The sequence below is a fragment of the Populus alba genome, chromosome 5 (assembly GCF_005239225.2).
Source record: "Populus alba chromosome 5, ASM523922v2, whole genome shotgun sequence".
In the NCBI taxonomy this organism is placed as follows: Eukaryota; Viridiplantae; Streptophyta; class Magnoliopsida; order Malpighiales; family Salicaceae; genus Populus; species Populus alba.
Window position 1 is genome coordinate 14,239,899 of NC_133288.1, and position 20,150 is coordinate 14,260,048.

General features: G+C 33.6%; 2 protein-coding genes across 5 annotated transcripts; both read left to right on the top strand.

Moving 5' to 3' along the window:
- Nucleotides 1-9,047: 9,047 nt before the first annotated feature.
- LOC118036691 (uncharacterized) lies at nucleotides 9,048-13,863 on the top strand. 2 transcript variants are annotated; one of them, XM_035042480.2, is made up of 9 exons: nucleotides 9,048-9,331; nucleotides 9,762-9,934; nucleotides 10,056-10,147; nucleotides 10,232-10,274; nucleotides 10,400-10,456; nucleotides 10,590-10,644; nucleotides 12,360-12,445; nucleotides 13,091-13,305; nucleotides 13,400-13,863. In XM_035042480.2, the coding sequence occupies exons 2-9, from the start codon at nucleotides 9,785-9,787 to the stop codon at nucleotides 13,467-13,469; spliced, it is 768 nt and encodes a 255-aa protein (XP_034898371.1). In that variant the 5' UTR covers nucleotides 9,048-9,331; nucleotides 9,762-9,784; the 3' UTR covers nucleotides 13,470-13,863. The 2 variants fall into 2 exon arrangements, with proteins under 2 accessions (XP_034898371.1, XP_034898369.1); XM_035042478.2 differs by having other exon boundaries at nucleotides 9,049-9,331; nucleotides 12,931-13,305.
- A 2,859-nt stretch (nucleotides 13,864-16,722) lies between these two features.
- On the top strand, nucleotides 16,723-20,017 carry LOC118036693 (beta carbonic anhydrase 5, chloroplastic). Of its 3 annotated transcripts, none has more exons than XM_035042484.2 (10): nucleotides 16,723-16,896; nucleotides 16,991-17,133; nucleotides 17,241-17,293; nucleotides 18,258-18,419; nucleotides 18,513-18,561; nucleotides 18,680-18,793; nucleotides 18,865-18,918; nucleotides 19,018-19,100; nucleotides 19,206-19,305; nucleotides 19,383-19,587. In XM_035042484.2, exons 1-10 carry the CDS (start codon nucleotides 16,881-16,883, stop codon nucleotides 19,389-19,391), a joined length of 783 nt encoding a protein of 260 aa, XP_034898375.1. In that variant the 5' UTR covers nucleotides 16,723-16,880; the 3' UTR covers nucleotides 19,392-19,587. The 3 variants fall into 3 exon arrangements, with proteins under 3 accessions (XP_034898375.1, XP_034898373.1, XP_034898374.1); XM_035042482.2 differs by lacking the exon at nucleotides 19,383-19,587 and adding an exon at nucleotides 19,594-20,017 and having other exon boundaries at nucleotides 16,728-16,896; XM_035042483.2 differs by lacking the exon at nucleotides 19,383-19,587 and adding an exon at nucleotides 19,594-20,017 and having other exon boundaries at nucleotides 16,735-16,918.
- The last annotated feature ends 133 nt before the right edge of the window (nucleotides 20,018-20,150 follow it).

Genomic DNA, 20,150 nt, shown 5'->3' on the forward strand with positions numbered 1-20,150 from the left:
CTTTTCTATCTCGGTAAAATCATAGCTATAGCTCAAGGCTACACTTAATCCATCCTCACACTCAAAATCAAAAACTTGCTGTACATACTTATCAACTTGGTCATAGCATGTGATAGAATAAACATTGCTATAAGGATATTTCATTGCATCATGAAAATTAAATTCAATCTTTTCATCTCCTACTTCTATAGACAAAGTATCATTACCACAATCAATCTTTGTATTGGAAGTTTTCAAGAATGGTCTCCCAAACAATTTAGGAGTGTTGTTTGATGAATCACAAGAATCATGTTCCATATCAAGAATATAAAAATCACATGGAATGATCAAACTATCAATCTTGACTAGGACATCTTCTATCACACCAAGTGGGTAAACAAAACTATGATCTGCAAGTTGTATTACAATGCTAGTTTTATTCAAAGGCTCAAGACTAAGAGAATCATAAACATGTTTGGGCATAACACTAATGGATGTACCTAAATCACACAAGGCCCTTTTGAAACTAGCATTACCAATAACACATGGGATAGTAAACGCACCTGAGTCCTTTTGCTTCAAAGGCATATTCTTTTGAACAACAGCAGATACAACTTCACCCATACTTACCATTTCATGACCTTTCAGTTTGAACGCTCTCTTGGTAGTACACAACTCCTTTAAAAATTTGGCATACTTAGGAATTTGTTTGATAGCATCAAGTAAATGAATGTTGAGTTCTACTTTCTTGAAGACCTCTAAAATCTCTTTTTCTTTGTCCTCTTTCTTTGACCTATAAGAACTCACAGGAAAGGGTGGAATTGTTTTAAAACTGGAATTCATTAAGTGAGGAGTTACCTTTGGAGTGTTGGTCTTTGTTTCAGTTTGTGGAGAAGGAGGATGTTCCTTTTTTGTACTCAATTCAGTTTCTATCTCTTCTTCTTCCTCCATCTCAATTTGTTTTAACCTTTTCTCTTCAAGTTCTTTCCCACTTCACAGCATGATCGCACTAACATTCTTTTTTGGATTCAATGCTTGAGAGGGAAATTTTCCATTCATTTGTGCTTCCAATTTCCCCACACTTGAAGCTACTTGTCCCATTTGCTTCTCCAAGTTGTGAATACTTGACCTTGTTTCCTGTTGAAAAGACATGACATTTTGTTGCAAGGTCACAATCTTAGAAGCCAAAGTTTTCATCATCTCACGAAGATCATCACTGGATGACGACCCCATAACATTGGAGTTTGTAAATGGAGGAGGTTGTCTTGCTTGATAATTATGTTGGGGCTGAAATCCATTGGGATGGAATTGTCGACCTTGATTGCCTTGTTGAGGTTGGTTCCCATACCGTAGGTTAGGATGATCTCTCCATCCAGGATTGTACGTGTGGGAAAAAAAATCATATTTACATTGGGGCTGTCCATTAAATCCTCCATCAACTGCGTTAGCTTGTTCAATGTAATCTTTTTGCATTGTTGGGCACATATCTGAAGTATGTCCTTATAAGGAGCATATGCTACAAGCTTTCACCTGTTGTACATTGCCACAAGCCAAATAACGCACAAGAGAAGTAAGATCATTAACTTTATTCTCAAGGTTAGAAATACTTACCTCATTTACTCGTTTGTTTGCGAAGTCTCCTTGCATGCCAAATTGTTTCGAGTTGGCTGCCATATTTGAGATCAATTGGCGTGCAGCCTCGGGTGTTTTATCTACTAATGCCCCTCCACTTGCAACATCAATGATACTACGGTCAGTAGGCATCAATCCTTCATAGAAATATTGAATGAGCAATTGATCAAGTATTTGATGATGAGGGCATTGAATACATAGTTGCTCAAATCTTTCCCAATACTCGGAAAGTGTCTCTCCATAAGATTGTCGAATCCCACATATTTCTTTCCTTATGTTGGCAACTCAAGATGCTGGGAAATACTTTTCAAGGAAGATCTTTTTCATGCCATTCCAAGTTCCAATTGAACCTGGGAGAATGGAGAAAAGCCATACAAGCTGCCCCTTTTAAAGAGAAAGGGAAAGCTTTCAACTTAACTTGTTCTCCGTCAACTCCATTCAGTTTCATGCCAACACAAACCATATGGAACTCCTTGAGATGAGTATGAGGATCTTCTCCTGCAAGACCATTAAATGTTGGTAGCAAATGTATAAAACCAGATTTGAGCTCAAAGTTTACACTACTGTCGATGTTTATGCACAATGGTTGATTTTCCACGTTAGGAGCAGCAAGCTCCTTGAGTGTTTGTTATTGTGCATTAGCCATGGTGTTGAGGCGAGCTTCCTTTCGTAACCTGCGTAAAGTTTTTTCTATTTCGAGATCTAACTGCACTTGACTTTGATTAGTAGAACGGGTTACTGGCATAAATCATAATAAAAAAAAATCAAAAGAAACCAACCACACAAAAGATCGAAAACAATGCAAATTGTACGAAAATCTTACGTTAGAAAACTAAAACTGCCAAAACAAACCTAGAAAATAGCGGAATTTGGCCTTCATAGGGTGGGGCTAGTGGCTTACCACTAATCCTGTTTAGAACGTTGTTTCCCTTCAGAAAAAAAAAAGTCTGATACCTAATTCCACAAACAATTCTATTTTGAACAGTACTGCTGCCGCAAGTGAACAGTACCGCCACAAGAAAAAATTATGTTTCTCTTTTTTTTTTTAGAAATATAAATAACAATCACAGCAACTAAAAATAACAGTACTAGCACAAGAATCAACTAAAATTACTTCCCCGACAACGGCGCCAAAAATCATTGCAATGTCGCGATCGCACAAATTTATTACCCTAGCTTCAAACACAACACACAAGATAGTATAGAGCAAGCAAGGGATAGATCCCACGAGGAAGATTTAGTTTAGATTTTTATGCTATATGTTATGCAGTTTGCGGGGGGTTTGGATGTTGAACAACTAATCAAAAAGATGGAAGAAAGCATGATTTAGGGTTTCTTAGAGTAGGAGGGCGTTTTTCTTCTCTTGGCTGGCTACCCCCCTTCTCTTCTCTCATTCTTTTTATATGCTAGGAAACCCTAATCTCTATTTTACAAAATAGTCCTCCCTTAAGTAGACAATTTACATTTAAGTAGTTCAATAACTATTTTCCTAAAAAAAAAAGAAATAGCTTTGCATGAAATCTTCAACCTTTGACTTAGAGGAGCTACATTGCTGAAATAAAAACTTGGATGTTGGTTTAGATGCTTCGGAATGTAATTTGGACTCGTTTCTTCACGAAACCTGTTTGCTGGCAGAATTCAGTTGTCATCTTTGAAAAATCATATCTCCCTCATATGACATCTTTTTTGGTTGGAGCGTTTATAGGCCTTTGAGTCTGAAATCCAAAACAATTGAGTTTGCATCAATTGGACTTTTGTAGCTCTAGATATTCAAGTCGGAATGACCGAAAGTCAACACTGGCAGATTACAAGATTTGACTTTGAAAGCTGCGATTTCCATGCTCTTCCTTATTTTATTGTCTTGCCTTAGATGTCCAGAAAGGTATGGATGTTAGCTTTATAATGCCACTAGAATCCCTTGATTTCGACCTTTAAAGCTCACGTTCTGCACAAAACATCAACTGAACGTCAAATCTGCCAATTACCTTCAATTTACTCTTTTTTGCATCTTTCATCCAAAAGTGCCTTCAAAACATAAAACAAAGAATATCAAGGCATTTTATATATAAAACATAGGCAAAAAACTAGTTAAATGTGGGTGAAACTATCGAATAATATGGTTGCATCATATCTCAACACCTAATGCCCTAAGACCAACTAGTTTGGGAGTCATTAGCCTAAAACTTGTTACATGGGTTAAAGATACATTGTGTTTCAAGTTGTATGTGTATATAAATAAATAAATAAAAAGAAAAAAAATAATAATCTCAACCTAAGGAAGTTAACCTTAAACATTAGAACAAAAATTTGTTTTTCTTCCAAGTAAAGCCCCATAACTATATGTTGATATTTTGAGCACAAAAGAAAGGTTTAGTAATATCTTGTTTAAGAGGTATTGAGCAGATATATGAATTTAATGAGAGTTTGTTTATTTGGATAAATTAAAGTAAGTTGAATGATGAATGCCTTGCTTTATGGAATTTGCAGATTGTTTTTTTATTTTAACGCTTTGATTACAGGGGACTAGTAATAAGCTGGTTGGGGGGTGTGATTAGTACTTAAAAGTGCATATTTATCAAGGTTTTATATCATTATTTTGCACTTAAAGTATCAATAACTCTTTAATTAAAGCATGTTTTATAATAACAAGTCTAATACTATAAAATGCCTTAATATACGGTAAATGTTCATCTTAAATACAGGCCTATCATATAAATCAAAGGATTGATTGATGAGTTCAGGTATGGAAATTGAAAGGACAAAGAAAGGGCTAAACTTAGAAAAGAGATATTGGTGTAGTCCAAACTAAAACACTGCTCGATAATTTGGTCATATCTTGAGTTCTAGATGTCCAAATAATCTCAAATTTTTACATAGATTTGGTAAGACATAGGCCTACAACTTTCATGTTTTCATCAAGATCTAAGAAGGCCGTTTGCAAGTCCAAATAATAGCAACAACGGAGAAGTCCAAATCTGTCCTGCAGCCCGAACACTATTCAGTGTTTGGCTCATATCTAGAGTTCTAGAAGTCCAAATCACCTTCATTTTTTTTTCTAGAAAGCTGAGTCAATTTCCTACAACTTTCATGTTTTTAAGTGCACCCAGTTCTGATGCTAGCATTTTCGTTTTATTCAGACAAGAAGATAAGGATTTTCACAAAATCAAGAGTTGGCCACCCACTCAACAATTAGTCATCGAATCAATAATTCTGAATTTTGGCCTATAAAAGGAGGCATTTTCCATGTATTTAGGAGCTTGGTTGTTCAGATCAAGTTCATGCTCTTTATTTCTCTCTTTATATTTTTTGTTATTCTTAAGTTTTGCTTTCATTAATTTCTTGTTTATGCTTTTCATTTCCTTTCCTTTCCTTAGTTAACTTGTATCTTATTTATGTTCTTTTTTTGTTTATTTATGTTTCTCTTCTTCATTATGTTTAGCTAAGTTTATTATGTCAAGGTGAAAAGGTTACACTAATGGTGTAAAAACAAGTATAGTGTAAACTCAACATGGACCCTAATGTTTGATATTAACATGTCTTATCTTTTTATCTTACTAATTCTTAATACCTTGCTTGTTAAATGGTTAATCTAGATTTGTGTTGTATAATACTTGGTACAATAAATGTTTAGCACTCTGATAGCCCAACCGTATGGTATTACCTACACCTAGGCTATGAAAGGAACTTGATTTGTTGTTAACATCAGTTAACATCATGAATTCCTGACAATATTTAAAAGTTTGGTGTTATGTAAATAAGATAATTAATATGATCATGTTAATAATTTATAATGAGCTATTAATGACAAATCATCCAATTGGAACCTCCTTCGTGTGTGGTTTCCAAATTGAGTAATAAGAGTTTATATTATACTTGTTTGAAATACCATTGGTGGATCCTCTAACCTTGACATTTGTTTTTATCATTGTTTAATCCTTACATTAATCTTCTATCTCAAAGTTCTCATTAATTTCTTCCTCCTCTTCTTTTTATTGTTATTATTATTATTACTACTAATATTATTACTATTACTACTACTACTACTACTACTACTATTATTATTATTATTATTATTATTATTATTATTATTATTATTTACATTCTTGTTATATTTTATGTACGTTAAGTATGCTCTGTGTTTGATCAAGAATCCTGATATTGTTGATCTTGCCTTGTTCATTCGCATCAGAAATCTATTTATATTATATAATATATCTCTTTGATCTTTTCATAAACTTTCAGTATATAGGCTGGAAACCTGTGACCCAATCTTTTAGATCATTCTCAGGTATAACAACGCCACGTACTGAGTATTATTATTATTACTACTACTACTACTACTACTACTACTACTATTACTATTATTGTTATTATTGTTATTATTGTTGTTGTTGTTGTCTTGTTATTTATAATTTATATAATTAACCTCTTTGTGGTTCGACCCCGGTCTTGTTGGGTTATTTATTACTTCGACACTCCTGCACTTAGGAGAAGACATCAATTTTTTGGTCGTGTCAATTGACAACTTAATCAATATTTCATAGTCGGTTTAACATTCATCAGCAACTCAACATCTCTTAGTCGGTTTAACATTTGTCAACAACTTAATAACATATCATCCATAACTAAATCATTTCATAACATTAACATTATACAAGAAAAAGGTGGAAACCACCTACCTGTGTCTCCCTTGGGGTTCCTTTTTCGGTCGAAGGTTCGATCCTGGTCGCACCACTTAACACATAAATGGTCACAAATCAGTACATTTGCATTCATTAATCATATATCTCATCACCATGCCTATTTCAAGAATACATATGTTCACATTCAAGTGTTTCACATACAAGTTTTCACATATTACATGATCATACAATGAAATTGTTACAAGCATTTAAGTCAATTTTGATATGGAAGTCTATTGTAGAACATCAGCAACGAAAGTTGGTTCGCTGGTGGCATAAAATTCAGCAACGAAAAATGATTCATTGGTGCAACAGAGTTCGACAGCAAAAACTGATTTGCTGGTGACACAAAATTCGACAGAAATCGCTAGCACACATAAGCTACTGCTGACTCAAAAATCATTGATGAAAACTGAGTCGCTTCCGACTCAGAAATCATTAACATAACACAGTTTCACTGCCAGCGCTGAAATCATTAGCGATATAGTTTACGGTTGATGCAGAAATTGTTAATGAAAACTGAGTTGCTACCGACTCAGAATCATCAACACAACACAGTCTCACAACTGACACTAAAATCATCAACGCATATGGTTTATGATTGACATGGAAATCATTAACAAAAATTGAGTCACTGCCAACTAAGAATCATCAACGCAACAGAATTTCATAACTAACGCTGAAATCATTAGCGCACATGGTTTACGGTTAATGCAGAAATCATTGACAAAAACTAAGTCGCTGCCGACTCGAATCGTCAACATAACATAGTTTCACAACTGACGCTGAAATCATCAACACATATGGTTTATGGCTAACACAGAAATCGTTAACACACATAACCATACCTTCAATGTTTTCAATTTCATCATGCAAAATTCTTTTACACAACCTACTAATCAATGAACATCACACAAGGATATCATTTCCATCATATGTCTTGTCCCTTTGAAGATCATACAAGGTCCCCTCATTGTTTCCCCCTTCTTCCCTTTAGTCAGGCATTGTTGTTCATTGGCCCTTAAATTACACATGGAATTTGTCATTTTTTTTATAACAAGTATAATCACAACAACATGCTACAAACACACCTTCATTCACTTGGTTCATAACCATGTAATTTCATCAATCACATAATAGAATTTGGGTATCAACATAATATGGTCTCTATTTTCAATTCTAGCATGCTTTTTAATGTTCAATGACAACATAATCATGCACATAACATCATTCTAACGTATTATCACATAATTTTATCACGCATAAGCATAATTCATGTCATTAGCACTAGTATACTTTATGTTTTGATTCCAGCATGGTCTAAGGTTCTAATAAGGTCACAATCCATACATTACATCACATTACATTTGCATTAAGTCTAACCCTTACTATGGCTAACCCTCCTTTTTAGTTTGTGTATTCAAAATCATCCATGTGTATTCATATTTCTTTTGTAAAAATATATACTTGTGTTCTTTCATTCTTTATCCTACTTTAGTCTTTTCATCTTGTTGTTGAATCTATAGTTAAAGGTGTGGGAATTCTAAGCCTTTTGTTTGAGTTTCTCTCCCCCTTCCTTTGCCCAAAATCATGGAGAAATGACCAATTAAGGAGATGATAATACCCTTACCTCATGGTTTTGGATAGATTTTTGGAAAGGTTTAGTGATTTGGTTCTTCCCTTAATCTCGATTTTCTTCTCTCCTTTTTCTATTGTCTGCCTCCAGTCGGCTCCTAGGCCCTCTCTTCTCCCATGTTTTGGTTTCCCTTTCTCCTACCCAATTCTTTACTCACTCTACAATTAAGGGGGTCTGCATGCAAGCTAGTCTAGTTTGGTTTTCTTTTTGGAAATGAGTGTGTGTTGCAATAGTAACTACTGCCAGTTTTGGGGAGAGGTCTATACTCCTTCTACTTCTATGGCTTCAGCCCCTTTGTTTTTCTCCAACTCTCCCTTCTTCTCCCATGTTCAGAGGGGTGTATGCAATAAGGTTTGTTGGCTTTGCTTTGGGAAAGTGGGAGGCTACTGTAGCCAAGGCTGCTAGCCACCCATTTGGGGGAGAGGAAGAATCATCTGTTTTTCTCCCCCTTATATTTATATCCCTCGTAAATGTGAAATGATGTTTGGGAGGTTGGTTATCCATGTCATTATTCTTATCTTAGAATTGGGTAGGTCGATTCTACCCCCTTACTTTTCCCTCAAAATAGGCCAGGTTGCTACTCCTAATTCCCTCATAGTATAAGTCGGCCTAATACAAAATTTTGTTAGGCATTACTTAGACTATAAAATAGAAATGTGAAATGTTGTAGATTCATCACACATCAAGAATTAAGAAACAATACATGTGGATGTGGTCATATATAGTTATTCCATATTAAAAAATTAAAAAACAATGCATATAGACATAAGCTATATATAAAAAAAAAAAAAAAAAAGAAGAAGAAGAAGTGAGGCATTTCCGTATAGTTTTGCTATCCTATATAAAAAAAAAAGGGTTAAGAAGCAATTCATGTGAGTGTAAACTATAAATAATTATCCCATATCGAATAATTAAAAAATATTCTATGTGGATGTATGTTATATATATAATTATCTAATGTTGAAAAATTAAAAAAACAATATATATAAATATAAACTATAAAACATACATGTGAGGCTAAGTATTTATAAATTCATAGATTAATTTTATATTTTTTTAGATATGTATGTTTATATATATATATATATATATATAAAAGCTGGGTCTTACCTAGGTTCTAGGTTGATCCAGAGGTCGAACTGTAGGGCAGGCCGGGTCTTATAACAGTGATTGCAACAACCTCCAGACAATAATTATAGTGAGTGATGCAAAAATTGGTCCTTCTTCCAGAATAAATATATAGAAATTGAAAAATTAACTAGACTGGCATAGGCAGCAGCAAAAGTAGCTCGGTATTTCCACTTCTATCGGTCCTCTCAAGCCCCACTGACTGGACTAAAGTGTTTTGCATGCGTGGATCTCGCTAGCATCTTTTGTTAAACCCAGCTCGCACTGATAATCGGTAAGTGCCAAAGTCACCGTGACTCTATTCTGATTTTGATTCAATTATCGGTAACCAAAGATAAGCTATGTAGTTTTCCGTTCTATTTTGGAGCTTGGGCTGTCTGTGTATCACATAGTGCAAGAATTTATTTGCGGTAGTTAGGGTTTGGTTGGTTGATCATTCACATAATATAATTCGTGTTCTTATCCAGGCAATCTTTGCTCTTTAGTACTTCTTAGTACCGTTGTCTGGTCCTTGCAATTAAGCTGGTTTTCTTGTTGTGTTTTATAGTGGGAATCGGTTGCAATAACAGCTCTAGTAGAAGACTTAGAACGTTTTTAAGGTTGCTGCAAAGATGCTGTTGGTTGTTTAGCTGTGTGAGAAGTTCCTATGGTTGGAAATAGTGATGTTGATTCTGAATTTTTATTTGTTTTGTTTCTGTAACTAGATTTCGAACCAAAACAACAAGCCATGAAAGGTAAACATTGCGCAAGTATTGGAAGTCATGAAAGGGATGATGAAGGGGAAGAATTAGAACCGGAGCACTTGGAAGTGGAGCATGTGCTTGGTGATGTAATGTGGGTCAGGTGTGATGATGATGGCACATGGTGGCCTGCAGTGGTATGCCATGTTATGTGTTTGCCAGTTTTACATAGCCTTTACCATGAAAGCCTCTTTATATTGTATCTTATGGAATAGCCAGACATGACTGATTACTGATTATCTGCTGATTTACTTGTAGGTTGTTAATGACAACAATATCAGTGAGACCAGTAAACCTCATAATAGGTCAATGGGAGATGTTCTTGTTAGGCTATACGGAAGCTATCAATAGTCAGTGTTCTCTCCATGCCCAACTTTTTTATGTTTTCACTGGTAAGCCTATATATATTAACTTGTTTGGTCTCCCATGTGCAGTTTTTACGCGGATCCAGTGAAATGTCGTTCCGAGTTTGAGATTGTAAGTGTCGATATATAAGTTGTCTCTAAAAGAATCCTTTTATACCCATTAGATTTCAGTATTTTGTGGTCGCAAAGGCTTTTTGATTGTTATACTATTTGTCTCTCTTATCTCTACATCCTTAGACACTCAAGGAGAACGGTGGTTGTTATAGTGAAATGTTTGTGGAAGCTTTAGAGCAGGTACCCTTTTTTAACTTTAATTCAGGCTATTCTTATCGAGCTTGTTGCTAAAGTGTAATTGTTGCTCTTCTAGAAACATAACAATACATTCTAATTGGTTATGGTTTGTCCTGCTATTTGGATATGGCTATAGGATCTTCCTCAATCAAAATCTGGCCAATCAAAGGGAAAAGGATCCAATTCTAAAGGTTTGCCTTTCTGTTTTTCATTTGGTTCATATATATTCTCTATTTCCCATAGTTTTTGAATATTACTTTTGGCGGTACAAATTGTTCGAATCAATTCTGGTGGATATGTTGAGAATCCCAGTTTTTTTTTTAATGCCAGGCATAGAGAGTGGAATGATGGATTAAGTTAAGCACAAATTTGGTTATACTTGAAAATGATGTCAAATAAAAACTATAGTAAGAAAAGGAATTTAATGTGACAAGTCCACTCTCAAAAGGGATTTATCGTTGCAGCATGCTCAATTTTATAAAGTTAATCCACTAATAACATCACCAATATTTTTTATCCAACAACTATGACATGAGCGTGTTATGTGTGGGACTTGGCATTTTGCGAGTGTGGGCTAATCGCAAACTTGAATCATACCATAATTTCTTCCCTTTTAGGCATTTAAGTGTTACTCTTAGGAGGGGGAGGGTAAAATTTGATTTTTTGTGTGGCCTTTTCTCTGTTTTGTCCAAACTCAATATCCATTTTCCCCTGTTCAGTTGCCTTTAGAGCTTGTTTGGCCCTCGTCGTGATTATTGTGCCATATTGCACCATGTTGTTGTTGTTGTTGTGAAATTATGCATATTAGACCATTTGGTAAATTGGAATTACTTGTGCATTTGGTAATCTATTAGTTTGTTTGACTTAAAATTACTATTAAGGACAACTTAAATTCAAGTTTTTTTTTTTAAGAAATTAAAATAAATTACCTTCAAACATGAATGCTTTTATTTTATTTTATTTTGAGAAAACATGAATGCTTTTGTTACTAAAAGGAAATGTTTGAAATAATATAATCATTAAAAAAAAAAAAATGAATACTATTTTATTTTATTTTTTAGAAAACATGAATACTTTTATTACTAAAATGAAATGTTTTAAATAATATAATAATGAAAAAAAGAATAAAAACATTATCTTTTCTTAAGGTAAACATGAATACAGCATAATTCAATTTAAGACCCATATAATATTGGTGTTTTTGTGATTTAAGAATTTTTAAATTATTTTTATCTTTTAAATGAGATAAGTAGCCTTGCTTCTCTTGGAATATCACTTCACATGCTTTTTTAACTTGAACCAATTTGCTCTGTGGAATCACTTTCCACTCCTAAAAATTACACAGTGGAGATTTAACATCCTTATTAAACACTTATTTGGTAGTAAGCATATAAAAGTTAAATACTAGAAAAGCAGGGGTTAAACAGGCATTTAATCATTTGGCGGCATTACTGCACGTTATTTGATGCCTTTTTAATTACATCTACTTCAAAATTTGATTTGATCTTTGTCATGATCCATTACAAAACAATTTTACTTTTCTACCAAACACTTCACAATACCTTTTACATCCTTAACAATTCACCTTTTAATATTTAAGCATTTACACTGAACCTTTATAACCTCATACCAAATGCAGCCGAAATTAGTATAATCATGAAGCAGAAATTATGCTTTACCACAAAAGTTTTATATATCAATCAAATGAAGAAATCTTACTTGTTCAGTTTGAATTTGTTGCTAGTCAGTTGATATCTGGTTTGATTATTACAGATGTGGCTGTCTCAAAACATGATGTGTTTTGTATCTAATGATATGTATTTTGATGTATTGAAATTTACTTGGTAGGATAATATGAAGCTCATGCCTATAGAAGAATTAGTTAATGTATATATGTACTATACAGGCACTTCAAATGGAAGAGCCAGTGCTTCTAAAGTCAAGAATTCCAATCAAAATCGAGAGAACTGTGAGATAGAATCCTCAAATCATGTAAGTTTCATCTTCCCCTGTGCTCCCTAGGCTGTGTTTGCTTTCTCGTTTACAAATCATAATGGCTATGTGTATGAAGTTGGCTGCAGCAAAGTAATGACCTGGGAAAAATTATGGAAAGTAGAGCTTAAACTCTTGGTTAGAACTGTGACAAAAGCAATAAAAAGAATGAAAGAGAAACTACTTAAGACATAAAATATGGAAGTAACTATCACAGAGAACAGATAAAGAATAAAATCAAATGACTGAGACACAGGAATTGAGAATTCATGTTGTTATGCATTTGGTTTGATAGTCTCCTGCAAGATATAATTATAGTCCCGTAATGATGAGCTTATGCTTAATTTTGCACTTTAAGCTCAATTAATCTTTGCTTCAGGAGGCATATTAAAAGCCTAATTTTATCTCAAAACACTTAAAAGTTTGCCCCTTTCATAGACTTTGGAGGTGTCACATGTGCTGCATGAATATTAATTTGGTAATAGGCTAGAATCTCCCCAAGGAAACAAATCAATATGAATACACCGCAAAGGAAGATGAAGGATGACAATTTTCTTTCAAAAGTTGTTGAGGAAGCCATTAGTAAGGTCTCCAATCAAGATGGGTTGGAAAAGGAACTTAAATTTGATAGCCCAAACACTGAAGGGAATTCAAAAAGAGAAACACCTAAGCAAGATGGGATGCAGAATAAACTCAAGAGGAATTTCACAAGTACCAGTGGACAAGCAAAAAATAAAACCCATGATCAGGGAGAGAAGAAAAGACTCAAGCAAAAAAGCTCAAGTGCTGCTGAAGACACTAACTATCAAAGCCCTAAGAAAGATGAGGAGCAGGAGAAACAAGAGCTTAGCCCTAGTTCTGTAAGTGTAAACAATACTTGTTATTTCCCTGCTACTAAGCAGTTCTTTTACCATATATTTTTTTTCCATTACAAAATTGAACTGCTGCTCTTAGGCTGGTGGAACATTTTTTGGAAGATTACAAGAATTGCGGAGAACAAAAGTCATGCAAACTCTTGGTCTAGTTGCACCTTCTGGGTCACCATTCAATTAAATGGAGGCATTATCTTAATATCTAACAAGTTGGTGGCAGCTTTGAAGATAATTGATGTATTTTGTATGAGCTTCAATGTGCTGAAGCTGTAGTGTTGCTGTAACTCTTAGATCTCAATTTGGGTGCGAGGTCCCTTGTACTTGATATCCTTGCATTCTTATCTTGTGAGGGCTTTTGACGCGGGCATTGAATTGTCACGAGGGATTTGTGCTGGAAGGGCACTGCAACGAATTAAAACATTAGCCGAGATTCTTGTCTTCGCACAAGCTTCAGAATGGGAGTTACTGTGGGTTCCGTCCTAAACAAGTTTATCAAATCTGGTTGCCTGTTTTCTTGAATGACAATATATTTCTCCTTTAGTCGAATCGAAGGTCACAAGTTGATAGTATCAATTTGATTTTTATCAGGATCATAATGTTCGGATTTATGTAATGACTAGGTGTGCCCTTGTCCTTTGCGGCTTTTTTTTATCAGCGAGGGCATGTAGGGTATCTAAAATCAATTATCAAATTAAGTGCTTTCTTTTTCCCCGTGAGAATGATTTTAATTTTAATTTAGAAATAAAGAATTAAGAATCAAGAAAATTTCTTTTCTTTAAATGGAGGCATTATCTTAATATCTAACAAGTTGGTGGCAGCTTTGAAGATAATTGATGTATTTTGTATGAGCTTCAATGTGCTGAAGCTGTAGTGTTGCTGTAACTCTTAGATCTCAATTTGGGTGCGAGGTCCCTTGTACTTGATATCCTTGCATTCTTATCTTGTGAGGGCTTTTGACGCGGGCATTGAATTGTCACGAGGGATTTGTGCTGGAAGGGCACTGCAACGAATTAAAACATTAGCCGAGATTCTTGTCTTCGCACAAGCTTCAGAATGGGAGTTACTGTGGGTTCCGTCCTAAACAAGTTTATCAAATCTGGTTGCCTGTTTTCTTGAATGACAATATATTTCTCCTTTAGTCGAATCGAAGGTCACAAGTTGATAGTATCAATTTGATTTTTATCAGGATCATAATGTTCGGATTTATGTAATGACTAGGTGTGCCCTTGTCCTTTGCGGCTTTTTTTTATCAGCGAGGGCATGTAGGGTATCTAAAATCAATTATCAAATTAAGTGCTTTCTTTTTCCCCGTGAGAATGATTTTAATTTTAATTTAGAAATAAAGAATTAAGAATCAAGAAAATTTCTTTTCTTGGCAGGTGACCCACTAAGGCTGGGTTTATTTTATGAAAAGTATATTTTTGAAAAATTAATTTTTAAATTTTTTTGTATTTGTTTTTTATTAGAAAAGTTAATCAACGGAAAATATTTTTTAGTCAAAGAAAAATTCGGATTGATTTTCAGGAAAGTAATTTTTTGAAAAATTTAGACGGAAAACACTTTCAGAAAGTTATGAAAAATTTAGAAATGTCATATTATTTATTAATTATATCAAATTTGATCATAAAATTTTTTATTGCTATAAGTATTTTATTTTGAATATTTATTTTTTAATTTTATCTCTTAAAATTTAATTTATATATTAACTTTGATTCTCATTTTTATAGTTGTTATTTGTTTTTTTCTTATTATTTTTTATTAAAAAATTTTATCTATTAAATTTGGTCTTTATTCTTTTGATTGTTACTTATTTTATTTGAAATAATTTACGAAATGTTAATTATTATTATTTTAATTCTTTTATCTTTTATTTTTTTAGATTTTTTAGATTTAATCTCTATTATTTTGATTATTATTTATTTTATTTTAGATAATTTATGAAATTAATTTTTTTTTTTAATTTCATTCTCATTCAACTTTTTAATTTATAAGATTTGTTTCTTATTATTTTAATAAATTCAAGAAAAATAAAATATTAATAAGTTATTTTTTCAATTCATTTTCCATGAAATAACTAAATACTGAAAAGTGTTTTCTAACTTATTTTTCATTACACTATCAAATGTCAAAAAATAATTTATTTTTCTGGAATTCACTTAAAAAAATATATTTTTTAACAAACAAATGAGACCTAAGATAATTTTAATAAAGTTTCCTCAACGAACACACTAGTATAATAATAAACAATCAGAAAGTCTCCTCCAATTACATCAATGTCATTTTATTTGAGCATTTATGATGGTGTTTTTGGCTAGACGCACCATCACTCTATTTTAAAATCTTATTAATTCAATTATCAGTAGGCGGAGAAAACAAGGTAAAAATAAATACCCTCTTGATCCGATCACAATTAACCTAGAGAATTGCAGATAAAAATTATCAACAAGAAAATAAACCTGGAATTGATCGAATTTAATAAATAAAAATTGAAAAAAAACATGTGGACTGTTGTAAATCATTTTATGTAAAATATAAAATATAAATACAGGCCCATTAGCCCAGCACAAGATGAGCCCAGGAACTAGTTCTTTCCGTCCTGCCTCATGGGCAGCGAGAAAAACAATTAACTTTTTTTATTATTATTATTGAAATGACCACTTTCATATTTTTCTTTTATTAGTAAATATTATCAAATTATTTATTTTAATTTATGATAAACAAGCCATGAAAGTCGTTTGGGTTTCTATTGACCTAAAAAAATGAGGATTTAGTAAAAAAAAAAATAGGATTAATAAAAATAAATAATATCTAAAAATGAGGATTTAGTAAAAATGTTTTCATATTTGACTAATTCTTATTATAATATCTATGAATGTTTAGCATTGGAAAGATATCCTTGTAATTTTGTATTTAATTAATGAATACTTTAGTATTTTTTATTGAAATCATTGTATAGATGATTATATAAATGCTAAAAGTAATTTTTCTTGGAACGTTTTATTGAAATTTTAAATGATTTTAAGATTTCTAGCTCCACCACTACATGTTAGTCCATATGCAATAGCTAAACCATGTTAATTCCACAGGGAACCAGGGTAATCTTTGATGAGTTTCTAGTTTTATTTCTCTTTTAGGAAAAGGTAGGAGGTTGATCTTTCTTTACCTTTTTGGTACGAGGGTATGACCTAATATGGAACCTTGGCACAAATTAAAAGCTCAGAACGTGCAAATTCTTTGTTAAAAGATTAGGCCTAGTTGCTAGAATCAGCAAGGGATGAGAATGCACGCAAAGTTGTATATCCTCCCACATAGCTTTCAGACCTTTTATTGTTTAGCCCCTCCAAGGGGCCCAGCCAAGCTTGCCCTCTCCATATCCCATCATGTTGGATAGCCATACATTATCTTCTATTTGGATAAGAATGTCTAGCTGTCTAGTGTGCTTCCCTTCACCTCTAAATAGTTTGTTTATTCATGAATCTGAATCTAATGCTGACAGGTGAAGTGTTAGAGGAAAATAACAAACACAAAAGTCGAGAATTACAAAGACACAGGCGGGAAGAGAGATGATCTGGGGAATCCGTAAGCACAAATTCATAGCCAGGTAGCATTTTCCAACTAACATAGTGATTTCAATATGTCTAATATTAGTAAGTCCTCTTCTCCCGAATTACAGGCTCGAAAACTAGTTCCATTATTACAACAATGGCCTCTCTTAGGCCTTCTTCAGTCAAAGGGGACCCCATTCAGTTCTCACCCTTTTCAGCCATCACCAATTCATTCACGGGCTTCCACAGAAATTGGCTTAGTTTGAGAACAGTGAGCTCTTTTATCTCAGCCTCTACTTATATACTTGATTATTTATTTGTGAATCTTTGATGATCAAGGATACCAGTTTTCCTGTTCTCTGACTTTTCTTTTATTAGGAGAAGCTGGGGAGAGTTGACAATACTTGGTTGCGGTTATCACCTTCACTTAAGTAAGTTCATGCTTCTACTTATTAAGGATTGTGATTGATAGAAACTAATGGTTTTTATTATATTAAAGATTTAATGTCTTGGTTATCCACTGCTTAATTAAGTGTTTACTATAAGGGTTTAGCTACCTATCAGTTTTGAATGAAATGTTCTTGTTCTCCAAATAATGAATATAACAATGACTAGGCCTGTTAATTAACTTAAAATTAGAAAACGAAACCCAAGTTTCTGAAGTTTTCCTTGGGGTTTTAGCAATTGGGACTTTTGTTTTTTACTTCAATTATTTGCATTTAGCTTCTGGTAGACAATTTTGTCAGCTTTCTTTTACCCCCAAAAAAACAAAAACAAAAAAAACTTGTCAGCTTTCTACAAATGCCAGTAAGGAATCTTAGTTATTCTGTTAGGTGTTTCACTTGTTTACTTTAACCAGGATTTAACTCATTTTGTCCTGCTCCTTCACACTATCACATATCAAACTAATTGTTTGTCCATTTTTCCTTCTCTTCTACCCCCCAAATGGTAGGGTTAATTTCCCTCTGGTTGCTGACATTGATTCTCGGTGCTTGTGACCATACAAGGTTATAGATTCCCTTCTTTCTGCTTAAAATGACTTTTTTTTATGAAACAACCAACATAAGCTTTCACAAAACTCTTGAATGTTGAAGGTATTCTTGGTCAGAGTAATATGATGACATTTTGAAGAATATCTACAACTTAAGAGTAAATAGTACACCTGCAATTTACAGATAATGTATAGATTAAGCAAGCGTAACCTTTGCTGGTGATGCCTCCATGCTCCTTCGATAAACTGCGTTGAGTTTGTTATTGTGGATCCTAACATTTATGGCACATATTTTGTGTTGAAGAACCAATTTAACCCAAAAACTTAAGCTATTGAGTGAGGCCCTTAGAATTGTCTTATATTACTCTTTTGCTATTTCAATGATCGCTTTTCTTCATTGTCAGGGAGAAATCAGTTCTGAGATTGGATGCTTCGATCATTTCTGCAGGACTTGCTCAAGAACTTAAAAGGTTTAAAATACAGAATATGTCCGAAACCGATGGCAGGGTGGACTTCTTTGACGAGATGAAACAGAGGTTTCTGAGTTTCAAGAAGCAAAAGTATTTGTAAGTATAAGATTACAAGCAATGAGTGATGTTATAGCTTTGAGAAAGTCTATTTGCTTTTTCATCCTTTTGTTGTCCTGTGTTGTTGAACAGGGGAGAAGTGGAGCATTTCAAAACTCTTGCTGAAGCGCAATCACCAAAGGTGTTAAAAACAACTTGTTTGCTCTTGGATTTTTAATGTTTTTGCTGTCCTTCATTTCTGCCATTCTTTAATGCAAGTAGAAGCTATGTAGTTATTTTCAAACTGACAAATTGAACAGTTTATGGTGATTGCTTGCGTGGACTCTAGGGTATGCCCCTCTAACATCCTTGGATTTCAACCTGGAGAAGCTTTTATGGTTCGAAATGTTGCAAATCTTGTCCCCCCTCTCGAGGTAAGGTCAACTGAGCTTAACTTCAATATTTCCTTGCAAATTTAACTGGCTTAATTTTCTGTTTTGCACAGAACGGACGGACAGAAACTAATGCTGCCCTTGAATTTGCTGTAAAAACTCTTCAAGTTAGTGCTTAGGCCATCATATAATAGTATTATCTGTTTCATATTTTTCCGCAAATGTACTTATATCTGATTATGCAAAGTGGTTGGTGCACCCTGCAGGTGCAAAATATATTCATCATTGGCCATAGTTGCTGTGCAGGAATTCAAGCGCTAATGACCATGCAAGATGATGAGAACTCCAGGTTTAACAACTCATGTTCTTTCTCCTGATGAATATGAATTTCAGATATTTTATCTTAATATATCTCGAGAATTTTTCTTCATTTTTCAACATTCATGTCCTGTAGCTTCATCGAGAAGTGGGTTGCTAATGCAAAAGTTGCAAAGTTAAGAACGAAAGAAGCAATTCACCTTAGCTTTGATCAACAATGCAAACATTGTGAGAAGGTATGCTCCTTTTCCATGATAGAACAGAATTCGAACTGCCTTGTCAGCTATTCTTACAACAGGTGCCATTTTTCCAGCCTAATTAAAATCCACTTTCTCACAAGACTTTATTGAATTGGGAGAATCCCGACTGCAATCCTAGACCTTTGAAGGGTTGTCTTGTTATCAGCATCCAATCTACTATATAGAAAAACAAGAGGGGAGAAATAATTACCTGGTGTTTCATTCTATTTAACTGTTAATTTTATCTTGGTCGCCATTAAAATGATCCTGTTTCAATTGTTACAGGAATCAATCAATTGTTCACTACTAAACTTGCTAACATATCCGTGGATTGAAGAAAGGGTGAGGAAAGGAACACTTTCTCTTCAAGGGGGATACTATGATTTTTTGAGATGCACGTTTGAGATTTGGACCCTTGATTTCAAAGAAAGCAATGTTAGCCATGGAAGCAAAATATCAGTGAAAGATCAAGCGTTTTGGTGCTAGTTATTCACATATTTTCGTCATCCCACAGAGGCATAGATCGGAGTCTCTAATGATGTATATGATCTGTGTGCTATATAACGGGAACCAGCAGTAAATATTGCTGCTCTACAGATGTAAATAAGTTGGCTGTTTAGATGGGCACTTAATTTAAAGGGAAAAAAATAAGTTAGTTGTTTGGATGAAGAATTGATTTAAATAAAAAATAAGTCATCTCTTTGGATGAGGACTTGTTTTAATAGAAAAATAAGTTAGTCACTTGGAAAAAGACTTGATTTAAATGAAAAATAGATCAACTGTTTGGAAATGTACTTGATTTAAATTAAAAAAAATAAGTCAGGTATTTGTACAGACTTGAT

What these genes read in the sequence shown, in the direction of transcription:
- LOC118036693 (XM_035042482.2), top strand. An exon ending in CTGAAGCGCAATCACCAAAG is followed by an intron (nt 18,562 to 18,679) that starts GTGTTAAAAACA and finishes CAAATTGAACAG; the next exon opens with TTTATGGTGATTGCTTGCGT. An exon ending in AATGCAAACATTGTGAGAAG is followed by an intron (nt 19,306 to 19,593) that starts GTATGCTCCTTT and finishes CAATTGTTACAG; the next exon opens with GAATCAATCAATTGTTCACT.
- LOC118036691 (XM_035042478.2), top strand. Translation starts at nt 9,785, where the DNA reads ATGAAAGGTAAACATTGCGCAAGTATTGGAAGTCATGAAAGGGATGAT. An exon ending in CTATACGGAAGCTATCAATA is followed by an intron (nt 10,148 to 10,231) that starts GTCAGTGTTCTC and finishes TCCCATGTGCAG; the next exon opens with TTTTTACGCGGATCCAGTGA. An exon ending in TTGTGGAAGCTTTAGAGCAG is followed by an intron (nt 10,457 to 10,589) that starts GTACCCTTTTTT and finishes ATATGGCTATAG; the next exon opens with GATCTTCCTCAATCAAAATC.